At 37.3% G+C, this 20,687-nt stretch overlaps 1 protein-coding gene across 1 annotated transcript in view; it reads right to left on the reverse strand.

The window, feature by feature from the left end:
* Positions 1-338: 338 nt before the first annotated feature.
* CAMK4 (calcium/calmodulin dependent protein kinase IV) overlaps positions 339-20,687 on the reverse strand; it is a 41,812-nt gene continuing 21,463 nt past the window's right edge. Inside the window, exons 8-10 of the mRNA XM_063293126.1 lie at positions 9,144-9,270; positions 8,096-8,248; positions 339-1,421 (exon numbers count right to left, since the gene is read on the reverse strand). Of these exons, the coding sequence (XP_063149196.1) occupies positions 1,227-1,421; positions 8,096-8,248; positions 9,144-9,270 (475 nt within the window). The 3' untranslated portion in view covers positions 339-1,226. The remainder of the gene's footprint in view (positions 1,422-8,095; positions 8,249-9,143; positions 9,271-20,687) is intronic.

The raw sequence follows: 20,687 nt of genomic DNA on the forward strand, positions 1-20,687 counted from the left end.
CTAAAATGCAAATGAGGCTGTAATTATATACCTAATTAGTCTCTGGGAAACTGAAATTCTAAAACTATACTGAGTTACCACAGAATACATACTATTGAACTCTTTGGGGCTTATTTCTGAGTAGAAACATATAGAATTGTGCTGTTAAGGTAACTGTCACCTCTTTCTTTGTATAATTTTTGTATACCTACATTAAGGAATTCAGATGTTATAATCAGAATTATAAACAAACCTTTGTTGTTAAAAAGCCATTCTGATGATTGTTCAACTCACGTAAGTTCTATTTGGCGAAGACTGCACACTGACAAGGGGCCCCACCCACCCAGACATCCCCGGATTGCAGAAGGTTCCTGTATTATCTACTGTGCAAGTATTTCTACAGTATGTTGGGTACTCTCCAACAGGATACCATACATCTTTCTGGCAGTGCAAGTCTGTAATTCCAGATTGATACTCCCAATTTTCTATAAACAATTTCATACTCATGCCTAATTCTAAATTTTCTTCACCATCTTCACCTCCTTGGGTTGTATGCAACTCTTACTGGAATATGGTTCTGCCAAGGGAATATTTAATACTAAAATGACAGATGAGTTATAAATCAAAATACAATATAGAAATGGTTACCAACAGAGGTAAGGCATTCTTAACATCAGCATCAGGATCATTTAGCCATCCCAATGAACTTCTCAATTTTTCAAAGGAACATACAGAATGTTTTTGCATATAAATCTCTAAGTTGTCCATCATAGTTTTTAAGTTATCACAAATAAATGAAACCCTTTCATAAGCTTTTTAAAAAACACTTGGTGGATCCTTGTGCCTATCAGTCTACTGGATTATTACAAATTTGAAAGGAAGCATATTGGAAAAATGTCATGATTGCTAGAGAGTGCCTTTTTTGTGTAAGCAATAACCATCCTGCATTTTATATATTATCCTATAAACATTCTGCATTATATATTTGTGTTGCTTATAAGATGTGCATATACTTCCTATTCTCCATTTCACCTGTTGGCATTACTGTAAACATCACTTTATCCATGGCATGCCAATAAAAGACTTTACTGTTTTTCAGAAGCAATCACATGCATTAAAGTTCAGGTCACCAGCTACAGTTGGACTTTACAACTGAAAGCAAAGCCATCCATAATTCATTCTTGTTGAATGGCAATTGGCTGGTGCATGAAATGGGAGGTCTTTGCTGAAAGAAGACACTGCAAGATCTACAGCTCTCCTCCTTCAAATCCTTGGTCCTGAATGTCCATTTCCTGAGTTATGTAGCTTACTGCTGTCTCTTTTTCTTCTGTATCATCTCCTGGGCTTACAAGCTGGCTTTCACTAGGCTTATTGCTGTCATGGGTGCTGTGGCAGCTTGCACTTCCAAGACGAGTTGATGCAACAACAGCTTTCACTGCAGCCTGATTTTTTTAAGACAAAAAGAGAAATATTTTGTGACATGTATGATGCAGCCTGGTTGCACTGAATGTAAGGTAGTTCATTCACATATTATATATGATAAAATTTATGATTTAGCCTTAGTGAAGCTAAATCATAGGTTTTTCTCATACATACAGTACTATGTGAATGAATTCTTGGTTTACATTGTAAGAAAATTATGCCGAAACTATATAAATTGATATGGTTCAACGAAACAATGAACTTTATTCACATTTGCTGTACTTATATATAGAAGAATTCTATGATGCTGCTGTTCTTTAAAAACCTTAGCAAAATGTATGTACAAAGCACAAAAATGCACATACTAGGGAATAGTCCATGCAGAAATACACATGCACATTTGAGGAGTCATAAAAAATGCATTTACCAGGAGAAGTGCATGCATTTTCTTGCAAATTGTCTCCACTTAGCAAATTCATATAAACCAGGCTAAAATATACATACAGCCAGAAAAATGAGAAATTTAGAAAACGAAAACATTTTTGCCTATCTCGACAATCAATACAATGCATGCCTAGTTTTGCAGTGACACAGTAACAAAGTAATCCTCGTATGATTACCATCCTTTGTCTTCCTGATATGGTAGGACTCCCATCTCCCAGAAGAGTTATGCCATTTAGGGACTGCGTCTCAACATCAGGATAGAGAAATAAGTGACAATCTGCTTCTAACTCAAAGCTTTTATAGCTTACTGTAATCAGGATAAAAGGTTGGAGGGCAGGTCTTACTGTCTCCCCATTTTTTTGTATTCTCTTCTCTTATTGTGGCCAAAATAAATAAATTATTCAGAATGGATGTAATTCAGGTCCTTTGGAGCAACTTGCAAACTGATATGGCCTATTATAGAGACAACTCTATAATACGACCCAACACACTGTATTTTCAAGCCTATCCTCACTGCAGTACTGTTGTAAAAACCTTACCCCTCCCACAAACCTTAATTTTATTTCTCATTGTGCATTTACTGAGATCATTAAAAAGTGTTACAGAATCTGCTTATAATGAAACTTAGCAGCTGGCTTTTTATGCAGCAACTGTGCATATGTGTGTGTGTGTGTGTGTGTGTGTGTGTGTGTGTGTGAGAGAGAGAGAGAGAGAGAGAGAGGGAGAACGTATTTGAACAAATCTGAAATTCTGCCTGAGCAGAGAATTTCTGTATTCCACCCTCTATTGCAATGAAACGATTTCATAAAGCTACAGAATGGAAAGAACGGAAGGGACTTTGGAAATAATCTAGTGCACCCCTTGGTTAGGTCAGGAATCTATTAATACAGCATCCCTGACAGAAAGCATCCAGCCTCTATTAAAACACCTGCAGTGAAGAAAAGTCCACCTTCTCCCAAGGAAGTCAGTTACCATTAGGAACTTTTTTTCTGATGTCCAATTGAAATGGGGATCCCTGTAATTTAAGACTGTTGATTAAAAAAAAAGATTGTTGAGCCTTGAACTGTCTTCTGAAACAACTTTGAACAAATCAGCTCCATTTTTAATGTGACCACTCTTCACGTACTTGAAGAAAGCTATCACGTTTCCCTGCTGTCTCTCCCAGACTAAACATACCCAGCACCATTAACCGTTCCTTGTCAATTTTTCCTTCCAAGTCCCTTGATCGTTCTCTTCTGGACATGCTCCTGTTTATCAAATGTCTTTCCTAGAATGTGGCACTTAGAACTGGATCTAATATTTCAGGTATAGTCTGATCAGTGCAGAATAGAAAGGAATGTTTTGACACTATACTTCTATAAATGTTCCATCACAGTGCTGACTTATGTTCAGTTCATGATCCATCAAGTCTGCCAGATCTTTTGCACAAGTACCTCTGCCTGGTATGGTCCTTCCCCACCTTATACTCATGCCTTTGATTCTTCCTACCCAAATACAGGACTTTGCATTTGTCTCTGTTGAAATTCTTGTTGCTGGTTTCTGCCCATTATTCCAGCTTGTCAAGACTCTCCCAAACAGCAATGGGTTTGCTATCCCTCCTATCTTTGTGTTATCTACAAATGTGTGTCAGAGTGCTGGAAAGTGTTTGGTCCGAGAGATCAGAAAAATCACACTCCAGGCATTTCTATAAAAATAAATTTATTTACAGAAAGCACAAAAACATTTTCAAGCTGTGCATTCACATGTGCTTAGAGAGGACTGAGCTGCACCTGGGCTGGCAGGCTACAAAAGGGAAACTAAACAAGCGCAGGCAAGCTGCCCTCCCCCAGGCAATGCAGCTATTAACACCCAAACTGCGGACAATTAAGTTCGATTCTTCACCCTGCTGATACTTAAGGAAGTACTCAATTACCATGGTAACCTAGTGGCTTGGTCCGAGCAAAAAGAAATGTGTTAATCATATTTTTTAATAATTCATCCAGGTCATTTATAAACAAACAGTACAAGGTTGGGGTGGAATATCTAAGAGAACTTGGGATGAAGGAGGAAGCAAAGCTCTTACAGGAGGGAGCTAGACCGTTACAGAAAAGATTCCTTAGCCCAGGAAGGGGGAAAATATGAGAAAGAGACACAGAGTAATTATGGATTAATGATGCTATGTATAATAGTACCTGGATAATTAAGGGACCGCCTTCTCCCAGTTGTTTCTGCCCGTCCAATTCGATCTAGTAGGTTGGGTATGCTGCGGGTCCCATCAGCCAGGGAGTGTCGGTTGGCAGGAACTAGAAAGCGTGCCTTCTCTTCCGTAGCGCCTGCCCTCTGGAACTCCTCCCTCCAGAAATTAGGATGTCCCCGACCCTGTTGGCCTTTTGTAAGGCTGTGAAGACCTAGCTTTGTGCCCGGGCCTGGGTCCTCGAGCGTGTGGATGGTCCCGTCTCTTGGCTGTATTAATATCCATGCATTGCTCACTTGGCAGCCATGTATATTTATTTTGTATTTATTTTATATTTTAACTGTTTTGTTTTATAGTTTTATTGTTGTAAGCTGCCCAGAGTCACTCGCTGAGATGGGAGGCTATAGAAATCAATCAATCAATCAATCAATCAAATAAATAAATGCTTTGACAGGCTTTCATGATTCTGTTTCATTACCCTACTAGCAACAAAGATCTTTCCAGAAATCCAAGTAGTTCTTTTTCCTGAGTCATTCCAGAGGGATTGACAAAGGCTTAGGATAAAGCCCCAAAGTATGCCATTTATCACCTCCTTCCAGCTTGACACAGAGTCACTGAAGTATGCTCATTGGGTACAATTGTTCAACTAGCTCTGTATTCATCAAATAGCAGTATAGTCCAATCTGCATTTTGCCATCTTCTCTTCCACGATCTCAAGGGAGCCTTTGTCAAATGCTTTGCTAAAGTTGAGGTACTTTATGTCCACCACATTCCCCTGAACAATTAAACTGATCAGTCTATCAAAAAAATGAAATTGGGATAGTTTGATATGACTCATTCTTGATAAACTCTTGTGGGCTCCTGCTAAGCAATACATCCCCCCCCTCCAAAGTCTCACAAACTGACTGCTTAACAATTTGTTCTAGAGTTTTGCCTAGTATCAATACCAAGCTGGGTGATCTGTTTTTACATGAGTCGTCTTTTCTCATTTTTAAAAATATGAACAACAGTTGGCCTTCTCTAATCCTCTGGCACCTTGCCCATCTTCCATGACTTCTCAAAGATCACAGAAAATTGCTCCAAGATGCCTGTGATGGTTGCCTTATTCAGAAAAAACACAGACTCACCGCCAGGGCTAAGGATATCTGGTTTATTAAGAATAGAATGCAGACACGGAGAAAGATGGGAATGAGCACATGGCGTGCGAGGTAGCCGGTAAATACCCGCGGTGCGGACCTGATCCTTCCCCACCCCCCATTGTCCCAAAGTCCTGACCGACGGTGAACCCGGAGTCTCGATGGGCGATCAGGGGGCGATTCCGGGGTCTCGATGGGCGATCAGGGGGATTAGCGCTGATTACCTCTGTCCTCTTCCTGTGTCCGGAGCAGGTGTGTCCCCCGTGGTAATGCAGAGATGTCAGGGAGATAGGATGATGGCTTTCCGGGTCAGGTCAAAGGTATGGCTCCTTTGTCCTTTATCTGTATTGTCTTTCAGTGCTTATGGGATTAGCACTGATTCTTTCCTCCCCCCTCCCCTTCACCGGAAAGGCATGTTCCCCGTTGTGATGTATGTATACATCGCAACGGGGGACATGGCAATGCCATTTGTAAGCTTCTTCAACATCTCAGAGGTAACTGATCTGGTCCTAGGGACTGAAATACATACATTCATGGTAGCTAAGCATTCCCTTTTGCTTGCCTTGGATTGTCTTTGCCTTTTTTTTCAGTTCTGCTTAGTGTGTTGGAGGATAGTTCCCCTTGGAAGAAAAACTGAGGCCAAGAAAGATTTCTACCTTCTTCCCATCACCAGTAACCCTCCTGTAACCTTCTTCATTCAATGGGAATACCTCTTCCTTTTTCTTCCTCTTGTTAATGACATAGCCAAGGAAGCCCTTTCCAAGTCTGCGTTCCTTCTATGCTTTAACATTTCTTCTTTCTGCAGATATTAACTACATGCTGATATGCTTCACTGGTGATTTCAACCAATTTCCATTTCCTAGACGTGTCTCTTTTAATGCTTATCTCAGTCAAAAGCTCCTTATGGATCCAATTGCACTTTCCTAAGATGTCTTCCAAATTCCTTCTCACTGGAATGAGGTGTAATTGTGTGGACAGTAAGGAAGATGAGCTTGACAGAAATATGCAAGCTCCATTGCCAGCATGACAAGGGGTAAAATATATTTTAAGTCCACAACAGATAGGTAATATTTGGAAGCAGCTCAGACAGATACCTCCCTAATTCACTGAACTATAAGTAGCAGGAGGAGGTACAACATAGAATCATAGGGTTGGAAGGGACCTTGGAGGTCTTCTAGTCCAACCGCTATAATCAGACTTGCAATATTCTGTTATTATAGCCAATAAAAATAGCTTTAGCCTTCCTGTGGAGTTATTTCTTGATCTGGTCTACCTAGTGGGAACCATTGGTGGAAAATCCCCTGATCCAAATCCTAGGGCCCCAAAATTCATAGCTATTTGGTCTTGCCTGGGTTGAGTTAAAGCCTATTCCTCCCCATCTAGACCCCTACAGCCTCCAGATATTGGGAAAGCACTGAGACAGGATCCTTTTATCAGCTAGGCTGGAGATGTACAACTAAGTATTATCAGCAGTCTTATGATACTTGGCCCCATGCAAATGGATGACCTCACCCAGGGACTTCATGTGGAGGTAAAACAAACATTGGGAGAAGATGGAGCCATGAGGCACCCCACAACGCAGGGACTGAGGGCTAGAACTCCTTCTCCCAACCATCACTAACTGGAACTGACACCATACAAAGGAGAAGAACTACCACAACACTATGCCCCCCCCCAATCCCCTGAGCCGATCCAAAAAGCACAATGGTTGAAATAAAAAGTTAAATTGCCAAAATAAAAAAGTTAAATTAATAGAGACTAGCATTGCCCCTTTTTCTATCTGATATTAGGAAATTCATAGGCCTATTTTCTAAAATATAACCTGATTATGTCACTATTTTTAACCAATTCAGATGCACACTTGGGACTGCATCTTCCAAAATATATTTCAAAAAGTATTGACTACTCCTTACTTTTCTAGAAGACAGCAAGATGACAGACAAAACTCTAGAGATGTTTCTGGAAAAATTACTGCTTTTTTAAAAGATCTGTTGTCAAACACTGTACACCTCTGCATTACACACTTAACCATAACATATGCATTACACACTTAACCGTAACATATTTGGCTAACCAGCAGATGCATTAATGCAAATGCCCTGTGCACGTCCACAGACTCTCCTGCAAATGGTTGGAGCAATTTACAAACTATCAGTTTGTGGCTGGTTTACAATTAAGTCTGTCATCTGAACACAGGATGATACTTCCTGCCATTTTTAAAAATCAGTGTAAGCCATTACAAATCATAAATATACTATGATTTATGATGGCTATCAGCATTATATGTCATGAATTTAGACACTGTACTTAATTATAAACCAGGATTGTAAACATTTATGCTCCAGTTAATGACACAAGGTCAGTGAATATATGCAAGCTATTAGCTATGGCACATTCGATATTTTAACCATGAATAAATGTCATGTGAACATGCTGGTAGCAGCTATACTGATATTCACTCAGGGCTCACATTTATTTTCAGTTTGGTTAAACAATTAATTGGATTCAGTATTACATTTGGTCAGTGGGAGTACCTCCTGAGCAGAGCAAAATGCTGTTCTGATGAAAATAGATGTATGTGTGTTAAAGATTCCCCTCTCTTTGTAACACCTTCCCCCATCATTCTACAATATTTCCTAAACCTGCAAAACAGATTTTCTGTGAAAGGGACTTTCACAGGAGTTAAGAATCAATACAGACTGCCTCAATATCAGTTCAAATAGCAGAAATGTCCTAATAGCTTAGAAGCCTACTGCAGATACAGCCTTTCATCCATGCATGATTAATGTTGGATTCATCCCAATGTAATCAGGCATTCTAAATTTCTGGAATATGCATAGACTTGCAGTCAACATCATGACATTTTTACATAAATAAAAATTTTCAGTGGTAGCAAATTAAAAAAAAAAACTATTTAAAATCTTTTTTTTCAGATATGTACCTTCAGTTTACGCCGAGCATTGAATTCTTGGAGTTTCTTTTGAGCTGTATCCATATGAACAAAATTGGCTGCCTTTCCTGTGACCCAAGGATGCTGTAAAGCTTGGAAAGTGGTAAGGCGTTTCTTGGGGTCAAGCACAATTAGCTTCCTAACCTGCATAATATGAAAAATACAAGGTAACAAAAACCATTCAATTTCTTGAGGATTTTATTCTTCCCATAGGCCCTAATCCAAGGACTGATGTATTCAGATCTAATGTGCCAATATCTTTCTGACAAATGACTGAATTATTAGCTCTAGCTGCAATAAACTGGCAAAGCTGAAGTAGAATTTCAACTTTGCAGCTTCCTTCCCCACCAAAGCTAACAGGGATGGAGCAATGAATCAAAACATTACTATGGTATTTTAAAAATCTCGAAGTTGTCAGTGTTGAAAAACTGAAACCATACAGGAGATCCCTTTTCCCACTGCAGATCCCTTTTCCCACCCTTTATGCTAATTTATAGCCATAATAATGGAATGGGATTTTGCAATACAGATGTTCAAGATAACAAAACTATTGGTGCATGCTCTGAAATTCAAGCCTGATGGCATAATTAGGACAGAGATGTTTGTTCTTTTGTCCTCTTTCAAGGCCTCTTTTAAAATCCTACCCATGGAAAGCAATGGAAGGGAAATTATGTAGACCAGGCAGCTACTGTCCATCTTTCCCTCATTAATCAATGGCAGAAAAAATGGTGGGAAAATACAGGAGTGTTCCAAGTGAAGGAAAATGTCACACAATCCCTTCCCCATAATATTCTGTAAATACTGTGTGAATAAAAGCCTTATTGGGAAGCCAAGCAGAAGAAAAGATTTTTTTACCCTCAGTAAACCATTAGAGTGGTTACAAACTTTGCCTAGCTGAGGAGTGGTTGTGCCTCCTCCCCTTACTATGTAGGGAGTGTTATGATGTAAATGCTGTATGTTCAATTACATGAATATTAAAAGGAATTGAAAGGCAGGTGACTTCACCACTCAAAAACTGTCACAAATTTACTGAACATACCAAATCCTTGGCATTCAGAGATACATCATCCCACCAGGGAGAAACAAAATCATATTCACAGTTCAGAATCCTCTTGAACATGTATTGATCTCCTCTTTCATCGTAGAATGGTTCAAAGCCACAAAGTCTACAGGCAAATCAGAAAAAATGTATAAATTTGGTGAGATAGAATGACATAGGTCAGCCTTAGCTTCTTTGCTACAAACTGTATTTATGCCCAGAAAAAACCTATGCAAATATTGAAGTACTGTGCATTATCTCGGAAATTAAAAATAATAAATTTTAATACAGAAATGTTGCAAATGTATCTTCAGTATGAACAGTTAGCTTTCCATGAACTCTACAGTAGGGTACATATGTATTTTTAAAATCTCATACTGTGCCTTAGTTGGAACTATAGTAGTATTACATATAGTGTATTCTTTTTTCTGACTGATACTTCCAGAAACGTATGGTTGTAAAAGCATACATTTTACATGAAAAACAGAATGCAGTAATATTTTGGTTCATAAACAACTACTGAAGATCTTGATTTACTAAGTGGAAAGACATAGTGAAAGAAGTAGAAATAGCAGTCAGATGGGGAAAAGTGACCACATAATGCTAAAGTTCATGATTTTAAGAAAACCAGTGAAGTTGAACGTGGACTTCAAGAAAGCAGACATTATTAAACTTAGTAGCATAATAACTCCATAGCAGGAAAAACTAATGGGAAAGGAACTCAGGATTTCCTAAAAAAGAAGATACTAGGAGCATAATTGCAACTATTTCCATTGAGGAAAAATATGGAGAACAGCAGAAACAGCTTATGTTGCTAAATGGGATGAAAGTCTGAAAACAAAAAAAGGTCACATACAATATAAGAGATAGGAACAGGGAAAGATAATCAAGAAATACTGTAGTACACAGAGAAAGCCTGGATGGTATCACGAAAGCTAATGTTAAACTGAACAGAGATTGGTGAAGGGTTAAAAAAAAAAATTAATGTTTCCTCCAGCGATTTTAACTCCAGCCTTGGATTCCTCAAGCCCAGCTGGTCACATGATGTGTTCTGCATAGAAGTTGAATAGGTAGGGTGAGAGTATACAGCCCTGCCGTACTCCTTTCCCAATCTTAAACCAGTCCGTTGTTCTGTGGTCTGTTCTTACTGTTGCTACTTGGTCGTTATACAGATTCCTCAGGAGGCAGACAAGATGACTTGGTATCCCCATACCCCTAAGAACTTGCCACAATTTGTGATGGTCCACACAGTCAAAGGCTTTAGAATAGTCAATAAAACAGAAATAGATGTTTTTCTGAAACTCCCTGGCTTTTTCCATTATCCAGCAGATATTGGCGATTTGGTCCCTAGTTCCTCTGCCTTTTCTAAACCCAGCTTGTACATCTGGCAATTCTTGCTCCATGAATTGCTGAAGTCTACCTTGCAGGATCTGGAGCATTACCTTACTGGCATGTGAAATAAGTGCCACTGTTCGATAGTTTGAACATTCTTTAGTGTTTCCCTTTTTTGGTATGGGGATATAAGTTGATTTTTTCCAATCTGATGGCCATTCTTGTGTTTTCCAAATTTGCTGGCATATAGCATACATTACCTTGACAGCATCATCTTGCAAGATTTTGAACAGTTCAGCTGGGATGCCGTTGTCTCCTGCTGCCTTGTTATTAGCAATGCTTCTTAAGGCCCATTCAACCTCACTCTTCAGGATGTCTGGCTCTAGCTCACTGACCACACCATCAAAGCTATCCCCGATACTGTTATCCTTCCTATACAGGTCTTCTGTATATTCTTGCCACCTTTTCTTGATCTCTTCTTCTGTTAGGTCCTTGCCATCTTTGTTTTTGATCATAGCCAGTTTTGCCTGGAATTTACCTCCAATGTTTCTAATTTTCTGGAAGAGGTCTCTTGTCCTTCCTATTCTATTGTCTTCTTCCACTTCCGTGCATTGCTTGTGTAAAAATAATTCCTTATCTCTTCTGGCTAACCTCTGGAATTTTGCATTTAATTGGGCATATCTCCCCCTATCACTGTTGCCTTTTGCTTTCCTTCTTTCTTGGGCTACTTCTAGTGTCTCAGCAGACAGCCATTTTGCCTTCTTGGTGTTCTCTTTCTTTGGGATGTATTTTGTTGCCGCCTCCTGAACAATGTTGTGAACTTCCGCCCAGAGTTCTTCCGGGACCCTATCTACTAAGTCCAGTCCCTTAAATCGATTCCTCACCTCCACTGCATATTCCTTAGGAATATTAGTGAGCTCATATCTAGCCGATCTGTGGGTCTTCCCTAATCTCTTTAGTCTGATCCTAAATTGTGCAAGGAGAAGTTCGTGATCTGAACTACAGTCAGCTCCAGGTCTTGTTTTTACCAACTGTATAGATGTCCGCCACCTTTGGCTGCAAAGGATGTAGTCAGTCTGATTTCGGTGTTGTCCATCTGGTGAAGTCCATGTATAAAGCCGTCTCTTAGGTTGTTGGAAGAGAGTGTTTGTTATGCAGAGTGAATTGTCTTGGCAAAATCCTATCAGCCTATGTCCTGCTTCGTTTTGTTCTCCCAGGCCATGCTTACCTGTAATTCCAGGTGTCATTTGACTGCCCACCTTAGCATTCCAGTCTCCCATGACGAAAATAACATCTCTTTTAGGCGTGTTGTCCAGTAGGTGCTGCAGATCCTCATAGAACTGCTCTACTTCAGCTTCTTCAGCATCTGTGGTTGGGGCGTATATTTGGATCACTGTGATGTTAGATGGCTTGCCCTGAATTCGAATTGAGATCATTCTATTGTTTTTTGGATTGTATCCAAGCACTGCTTTAGCCACGTTACTATTAATTATGAAGGCTACTCCATTTCTTCTGTGGTCCTCTTGTCCACAGTAGTAGATCTGGTGGTCATTTGATGTGAAGTGGCCCATTCCAGTCCATTTCAGTTCACTGATGCCCAAAATGTCTATCTTTAATCTTGACATCTCACCAATAACCACATCCAATTTGCCCTGGCTCATAGATCTTACATTCCAGGTTCCAATGGTGTGTTGATCCTTAGAACATCGGATTCGCCGTTCACCACCAGCACCGTCGGCCGCTAGCCGTCCTTTCGGCTTTGAGCTAGCTGCGTCATCACGTCTGGGGCTAGTTGAGCTCACCCTCTGTTCCTCCCCAGTAGCATTTTGACCATCTTCCGACCTGGGGGTCTCATCTTCCGATGGTATACCGACATATCTCTGGTTGTACTGATCCATTTAGTTTTCACGGCAAGAATACTGGGGTGGGTTGCCATCACCTTCTCCAGGGATCGCATTTAGTCTGACATCTCTGTCATGACCTTCCTGTCTTGGGTGGCCCTTCACGGTTTAACTCATGGCATTATTGAGGTGCTCAAGCTCCAGCACCACGACAAGGTAACGATCCTTTGCTGAAGATATATATATACTATAGCTTTATATAAATACTTAAGCATATTTTGTACTGTATAAGTAGAAATAGATATTGTATATTGTAACATATAAACAAATAGTGTATTAGGATTAATAGTTAAGGTAAGCTAAAAAATTAAGGATATTTACAAAACAAAATGAATACAAGAAGACAGAAGGGTAGGGTCAGAAGCGGGGGAAGGTGAATTGTTGAAAGCCATGTTTGAAGACTTTACACAGAAAACAATTCAAAACATCACTCAAAATTTAACTCATTTATTGGAAGAGAAAATTGATGGCTTTGAGAAAAGATTAATAAGTTAGAGACAATGGACAACATAATAAAAGCAGATATCCAAGAAGTAAGAGAAAGAGTAGAGAAATTAGAATGGGAAAAGGACACTGAATTCGACCGTTTAACTGTGTTAGAGTTAAAAGAAAAAGAATACCTTGTAGGGCTTAGAGAAGTACCAGAAAAAAAAGAGCCAGAAATTAGAGAAAAGGTGATTCTAATGCTTGTCAATTTAATTGACTGGGATGAAGAAAAATTAGAAGAAAATATAGAAAAAATATATAGAATTAATTCGAAATATGCAAAGGTTCATAGGAAACCAAGAGACATAATAATTGAATTTGCAAGAAAGAGGACAAAAGAATTGATAATACAGGCCTCTTATGGTAAAAAAATTAACATTGAAGGAGAGGAAATCATGATACTGAAGGACATACCACTGAAAATACTTTAAAAGAGAATACTTTTTTCTTACTGATGTCTTAAAAAGAAATAAAATTCCCTTCAGATGGGAAATTCTGGAGGGAGTTAATGTTATGTTTAAACAACGAAGATACAAATTGAATACTATCTCAAAAGTGCAGGAATTTCTTAAAAAACATAAGAAAGATCTGGAGAGAGATGCAGAGGGGAGTGACAGATTTAAAAGTAAAGAAAGTAAAGGAAAGTGTCTAGATTCTGAAGACCCCAGTGTAGAAGAATTAGCTTCTAGCTCTAAAGAGTTTACAATACTTCTCTCAAATGAATGAACTAAAATGCCTCTCCTGGAACATAAATGGAGTCAACTCCCCAGTTTTTCATTATTTATATAAATTGAAACAAGATATTATGTCTTCAGGAAACGCACATTGCTAAAAAAGATGATAAATATTTGATAAACGAGAAATTAGGAAATGAATTTATAGCAGCAAGTGAAAAAAAAAACAAATGGAATTGTAATATATGCAAAGTCTCATTTAAACTCTAAATTGATAAGTGCTGACAAAAATGGAAGATATATAATAATAGAAGTGGAACTGCCAAGCCTTAAAGTATTAGTGGTCGGAGTACATGCCCCGAATGATAATCAGAATTTTTTTTATCAAAATTTACTTAATGTACTTTCTGAACTACCCTATAATAATTGGATTATGATGGGAGATTGGAATGGGTTTACTTTACCTATCATTGATAGAAAGTCTGAACAACAAATTAAAAAAAATCAAGGAAAATTACCTCAGTCTTTTTTTGATATGACCGAAAATTTGGCTATTGTAGATGCCTGGAGACATAAAAATGGCTTGGCCAGAGATTATACCTTCTACTCAGATAGATTCAAATCGTTCTCCAGGATTGATATGATATGGCTATCTAAAAATCTGGCAAATAAAATCTCTGGTGTAACAAACCTCCCCAGATCCTTCTCAGACCATAACCCGATTCAATTGAGCATAAAACTCCACCCAAAAAATTATAGGTGGAGATTAAATGAAACTTTGCTGAGAAATAAAGAATTTGTAGAAGATTGCAAAAAGAAACTAAAGGAATTCTTTGAATGGAATCTAAATAAAGAAGTAAGTATTGGTACTGTGTGGGATACTAGTAAGGCCTATATGAGAGGGTTCTTTATGTATCAAAATAGGTGTTTGAAAAGGAAAGCACAACAAAAAACTCAAATAATTTTAGATCAAATTAAGTTAAAAGAAAAAGAGCTCCAATTAAAGCCATCTGATGAGGAAATAAATCGCCAAATAAAAATTTTGCAACAACAATTAAAAATACTTACAACAGATGAAATTGAAAGGAAACTGAGATATATCAAACAAAGAAACTTCGAACATGCTAATAAAGCGGGTAAATGGTTGGCATATAAATTAAGAAAAGATAAGGAAAAAAAAACATTACCAAAATTCGAGAAAATGGGGAAGAATTAGTTGACAATGAAAAAATTAAGAAGGCATTTTATAACTTTTTTACAAATTTATATAAGAAACAAGAAATATCAATTGACAAAATTGAAAACTATTTGCTAAAACACAATTTAAAGAAACTAACTAAAGATCAAAAAGCAACAATTAACAACCCCATTACAACACAGGACATTATAGATGCTATTAGAAAACTGAAAACAGGCAAAGCCCCAGGACCAGATGGTTTTTCTGCAGGATACTATAAATATTTCCAAGATCAAACACCACCACCATTTAAGGATTTATTGAATATGATTGTATCAGGAAATCCAATACCTCAATCTTGGTCTGAGGCGAATATTATATTAATTCCAAAAGAGAAACAGGATCCGACACTATGTAGAAATTATAGGCCTATTTTGCTACTGAATAATGACTACAAAATATTTACATTAGTTCTAACTGAAAGATTAAAAATTATATTACAAGAAATAATTGATCATGACCAAAGTGGATTCCTACCCCGAAGACACATAAAAGATAAGATAAGGACTATCATAAGTATAATAGAGTATGCCCAAATTCATAATGAAAAACAGATTATGCTACTCTTTTTAGATGCAGAAAAAGCCTTTGACAATTTAAACTGGAATTTTATGCTTAAAACCTTGGAATTTATGGATTTTGGCGACACATTTATAAAGGCAGTCAAAGCAATCTATACATTCCAAAAAGCCAAAATTGTGATAAATGAAGATACAACACAAGAATGCGTAATAGAAAAAGGTACCAGGCAGGGTTGTCCATTCTCCCCCTTACTATTCATATTGGTTTTGGAAGTCTTAACAGAGAATATTAGAAAGGAAAATCAGATTGAGGGAATAAAGGTAAAACAAGAAATATATAAATTAAGAGCGTTCGCAGATGATTTAGTTATTACTCTACAAAATCCACTAACATCTCTTGACTACTTATTAAAAACGCTACAAGAATATGGAGAATTAGCTGGTTTCAAAATAAATAAACAACAAACAAAAATGATAAACTTAAATACGTCACAAAATATTCAGAATATAGTAGAAAATAAATCAGGATTCTCTAGTGTTAAAAAAGTCAGATATTTAGGGATAGAGATTACAGCTAAAACTAACGATCTATACCAAAACAACTATGCAAAAATATGGAAGGAAATTCAACAAGACTTAGGGAAATGGGAAAAACTAAATTTATCACTTATGGGGCGAATCTCTGTAATAGAAATGAATATCTTGCCAAGGATGTTATTTTTATTTCAAAATATTCCAATAGTATTAACTGACAAAACTTTTAAATTATGGCAAAAAGACCTATCAAAGTTCATTTGGCAAAGGAAAAGACCAAGGATTAGACTTAAATTAATGCAGGATGCTAAAGAACGAGGAGGCTGGGGTCTTCCAGATTTTAAATTATATTATGAAGCATGTGGATTATTATGGGTAAAAGAGTGGAATACTTTACAAAATTATAGATTATTAAATCTAGAAGGCCACGACCTGAAATTTGGTTGGCATAGATTCCTATGGTATAACAAATTGAAAGTAAATAAAGTATTTAATAATCATTGTATTAGAAAGTCCCTTCTTAGAATTTGGGAAAAATATAAATCTACTCTAACACCCACTCTACCATTATCGATTTCCCCGCAAGAAGCGTATAGTAGGAGAGAAAAAACAGGAATTTGCAAATGGCTATTTGGACCTAATAAAATTTGAAGGGGCTATATATAAAATGAAAAGAAGAGATGAATTGGAAAATAAAGGACATCCATGCCAATGGTTTTTGTATTTTCAATTAAAGGAACAATTTAAAATTGATGCCCAAAGTTACAAATTCACAAAAGATTTAACCTGGTGGGGTAATTTAGTTTATGCCAACAATGACCACATGATTTCCAAAATATATAAAATGTTATTACAAATAAGAATGGCAAATGTACAAATTAAACAATGTATGATTCAATGGGAGAGAAATCTTGGACATCACATTGACTATGATGTTTGGGAAAGAATGTGGACCAAAGGGCTGAAATTTACTTTAAATTATAATTTAAAAGAAAATTTTTACAAAATGATGTACATGTGGAACATTACTCTGGACAAAATATCCAAAATGTTTCAGAATACTTCAAATGTCTGCTGGAAGTGTAAAAAAGAAACAAGAACATTTTATCATATGTGGTGGACTTGTAAGAAGGCGAAAAAAATTTGGACATCTATACACAATATAATTTGTAAAATGTTGACTAAAGAAATTAATAGAACACCGGAACTCTATTTATTGGGCATCATGGACAAGGATTTGGAACATGAACATGGAAAACTTTTACAATATTTGATCACCGCAGCTAGAATTACGTATGCATCAAAGTGGAAGGAAGAACTGACCCCTTCAATGGAAGAATGGACGTTTAAATCCCTGGATCTGGCGCAGATGGCAAAACTTACGGACCAGCTAAATGATAAAAATGTGGAAGATTTTCAAAATGACTGGACCCCCTTCTTCAACTATGTAGAATCGACCCAAAAATTAACGTAAATGTGTAAAACATATGAATATAATACAAGATGTAAATATTATGTATTTGACTTATATAATCTCAATAGAACTGTAGAATTATTGTAACCAAATTAGTGAATTGTGAAAAGAAATTATTTAGTTAAGGTATAAAATTGTATTACTTAGAGAGTTGGAAATCCATTTCCTTTCTTTTAAACCTCTTCTTCTCTTTCTTTCTCCTTTCCTTTTTTCTTTCTCTTGTTTTTGCATTTTATGTTTATTGTTGATTTGTCATTTTATGTTTGTATTTGTGTAAATAATTTAATAAACACTATTTAAAAAAAAAGAAAAAGAAAACAATAAAATATATTGAGCAGAATGGCATATATAAGCTAGGGGAGGCCAAAAATAAAAGTTAAAACAAACAAATAAATAAAAAGATAAAATACAAAAATACAAAACAAAACATTAGGCTCTGTGTCAGGAAAACTTTCTCTTTTTTTATAAGAATTTTATTAAGTTTCAAGCAAAGATAAAAGCTATAGAAAAACAAAAACCTAAAAGAAAAAAAAATGAAAAAAGTGTAGAAACACAAGAGAAAAATTTTTCAGAATTACAAAAAGAGGTGACTTCCAACTTTTAACAGCAAGGATATATAACAATTTTCCATAAACAATCTCTTACTCTACATTAAACCAAAATCATATTACTTCTATAAATCATTCCATTGGCACATTATAAAAATCACTAAATACAGTTTCTCCCTCCCCTTATATTAAAAGAAAAAAAAACCATAAACCTCCAAATCAACTCCCCTCCCCAAAGATAACATTTATTTAATTATTTCCTTCCTACTACTGTTCTATACATTCCTGTCTACTATAATAAAAATCAAACTAAAAAACATATAAATTGTCTGCCATTGTACTTGATAATACAACAATTTTAATAATCTTAATCATATTAAGAACCATCCAAATAGATGTTTATTATTTTTTATTATACCTTAATAATCTTTATCCAAATCATTAAAGATAAATGAAATCAGCCAAACCCTAAAAACAATCCAGATAAATATTCTTAAACCCTTATTCCACTTCAAAATAAACAAGAGCATTCACATATCCCCACAATGTGCACAGAGCTTTTTCATTTAAAAAATCAAACAGCCCAACTGCCCCCCTCAAAAACTCCAACTTCTCTTCAGGAGTCCTCCCATAGATAATAACCCCTTCTTTTCCATGGTGTTCCATCAGAAGATCAATTTCACTTATGGCTTACAACTTGATCTCTCCCTTTAATTTCTTCGACTATCCGATCTTCATCCAGCATTTCAGCAGAAGTCCTGATGTCACTCTTAGAAGTCACATTTCTGTCAATGTTAAATTTCTCAGTTTCATCCATGACATCCCCAAACAAACATTTTAGACCTCATATTTTCCACAATGTCCTGAATGCCTTGCATAAAAACTTGGTAGCAATCAGAAAAAATCTGTTTAAAATCTTGTTGGAAGTTGGAGCAAGTCTGTTTAAAATCCTCCATGTCTCAAGCAGTAGATTATGGCACCCCCTAGGAGCTTAATGAGGAAAGTCAAAGTTATGAAAGAATTCTGAAATGTGTTTACATAAATGAAAGTGAGATGTGCAGATAGTTCCCCAGGGAAAGTAAATACAGAAAACTGAAAGTTCAAAACAGCCGATTCAACTGTAGGAGAATGCTAATATCTTCAAATTTAGTACAAAAATAACAACAGGGAGACAATTATTTACTCTCAATCCTCCTTAATATTTGCATGGAAAACAAAGTCCAAAACTTAAAAATAATTTTTTAAAAAATTGATCCCAAAAATAACGATAAGCACCAAGAGATCCCGCTTCTCCTTGCTGTAGAAAGCCTCTCTTAGGGTAAAGGTAAAGGTAAAGGTTTCCCTTGACGTAAAGTCCAGTCGAGTCCGACTCTAGGGGGCGGTGCTCATCTCCGTTTCTAAGCCTTGGAGCCGGCGTTGTCATAGACTCACGGAACGCCGTTACCTTCCCGCCGAAGCGGTACCAATTAATCTACTCACATTTGCATGTTTTCGAACTGCTTGGTGTGCAGGAGCTGGGATTAACAACGGGAGCTCACCCCGCCGCGCGGTTTTGAACCGCCGACCTTCCGATCGACAGCTCAGCGGTTTAACCCGCAGCGCCACCGCGTCCCTCTCTTAGGGTACGCGTACTTAAAAATATATAAATTGGGTGATTTAGAAATGGGGTGGCCAGTCTTAGTGTCCCTTTAAGGCTACAGCGCGGCTTGGAAAATGGTGACGTCTCAGCCTCCCGGCTAGCTCTTACCAGTCAAACGCGAACACTGTTTGCGATCTTCTGGCTGCAAGCAGCCAGAGGACAGATGGGGTGATTCCAGGTGTTCTGGAAAAACACTCCTGGGCTTCAGGAAAAACCTGCCTGAGCCCCCAAAAACTGCCACATTGTCAGTTCTGCCCGCTGAGCCCACGGGCACAGCTGTTCAGTCCGCCATGTCCCCACCAGAAGTCCTGTGCCAGGGAAGCTTTCCAGAAAAAAAAAAGGAAAAATATTTCAACTCAGGACTGTTGTTCTTGAAAAGGCCTTTTTCTTGCTCAGTAACCAGCTGCATACTGATGGTTGTAGGTCTTGAAGAAGGGCTTGAGGAGACACTCCTGCATAGGGAGACTCATGAGGAAGAAGGCTGACTCCTAGAATGCCCATATCACAAGAGGCTTATTTATAGCATTCCTCTGCTTAGATTTATGCTCATACCAGGATGTTCTAAAAACTTATTCTACATCTCCTCTGCTCAAGTGAGCTATGCAAGGGGGGTCCTCTTCCCCTCAGTTCATCCCAAAAAAGACAACCAATGACCATTTTTAAAGGAAGAAGCAAGGTATAGAAGAAGTAAGGAAGTTTTTAGAAAAAGAAACATTGGGGAGTGTGTCCTTTATGTTTTCAAAGCTTGGGGGTGGGGGCAACCCAGATATTAAATATTATTTCATATCAACATCATCTAATAATGACTCTGCACTCATCCCACATGTTCTATCTTGGGATTGTTTTCACCTGTTTCACACTGTTACACACTAGGTAAACATCCACCTAATTTCAATTTTCATGTTTCTTTCCTATATCCATTTTGGGGAAGCAGGGGGCAGGGGTAACATCTTGCCTTATGAAGAGTTCTTAAGAAGCAGAGGTGGCATACCCTGGACTGCAACGTAGATTTAAATCTGAACTCATTCACAAATCTCAGTGTAAGGAAAATCACTGTCTCAAATGAGACTGCAAGCTACCATAAACATAAAGGAAAATAATGCCCCAAGACTTTATATTATTTAACAAATTAGAACCAATGCATATTTTAAAATCTGATTTTTGTTTTTGAATAATTGCTGGACCTTCATCCTTCAAA

The sequence above is a fragment of the Candoia aspera genome, chromosome 2 (assembly GCF_035149785.1).
Source record: "Candoia aspera isolate rCanAsp1 chromosome 2, rCanAsp1.hap2, whole genome shotgun sequence".
Lineage (NCBI taxonomy): Eukaryota > Metazoa > Chordata > Lepidosauria > Squamata > Boidae > Candoia > Candoia aspera.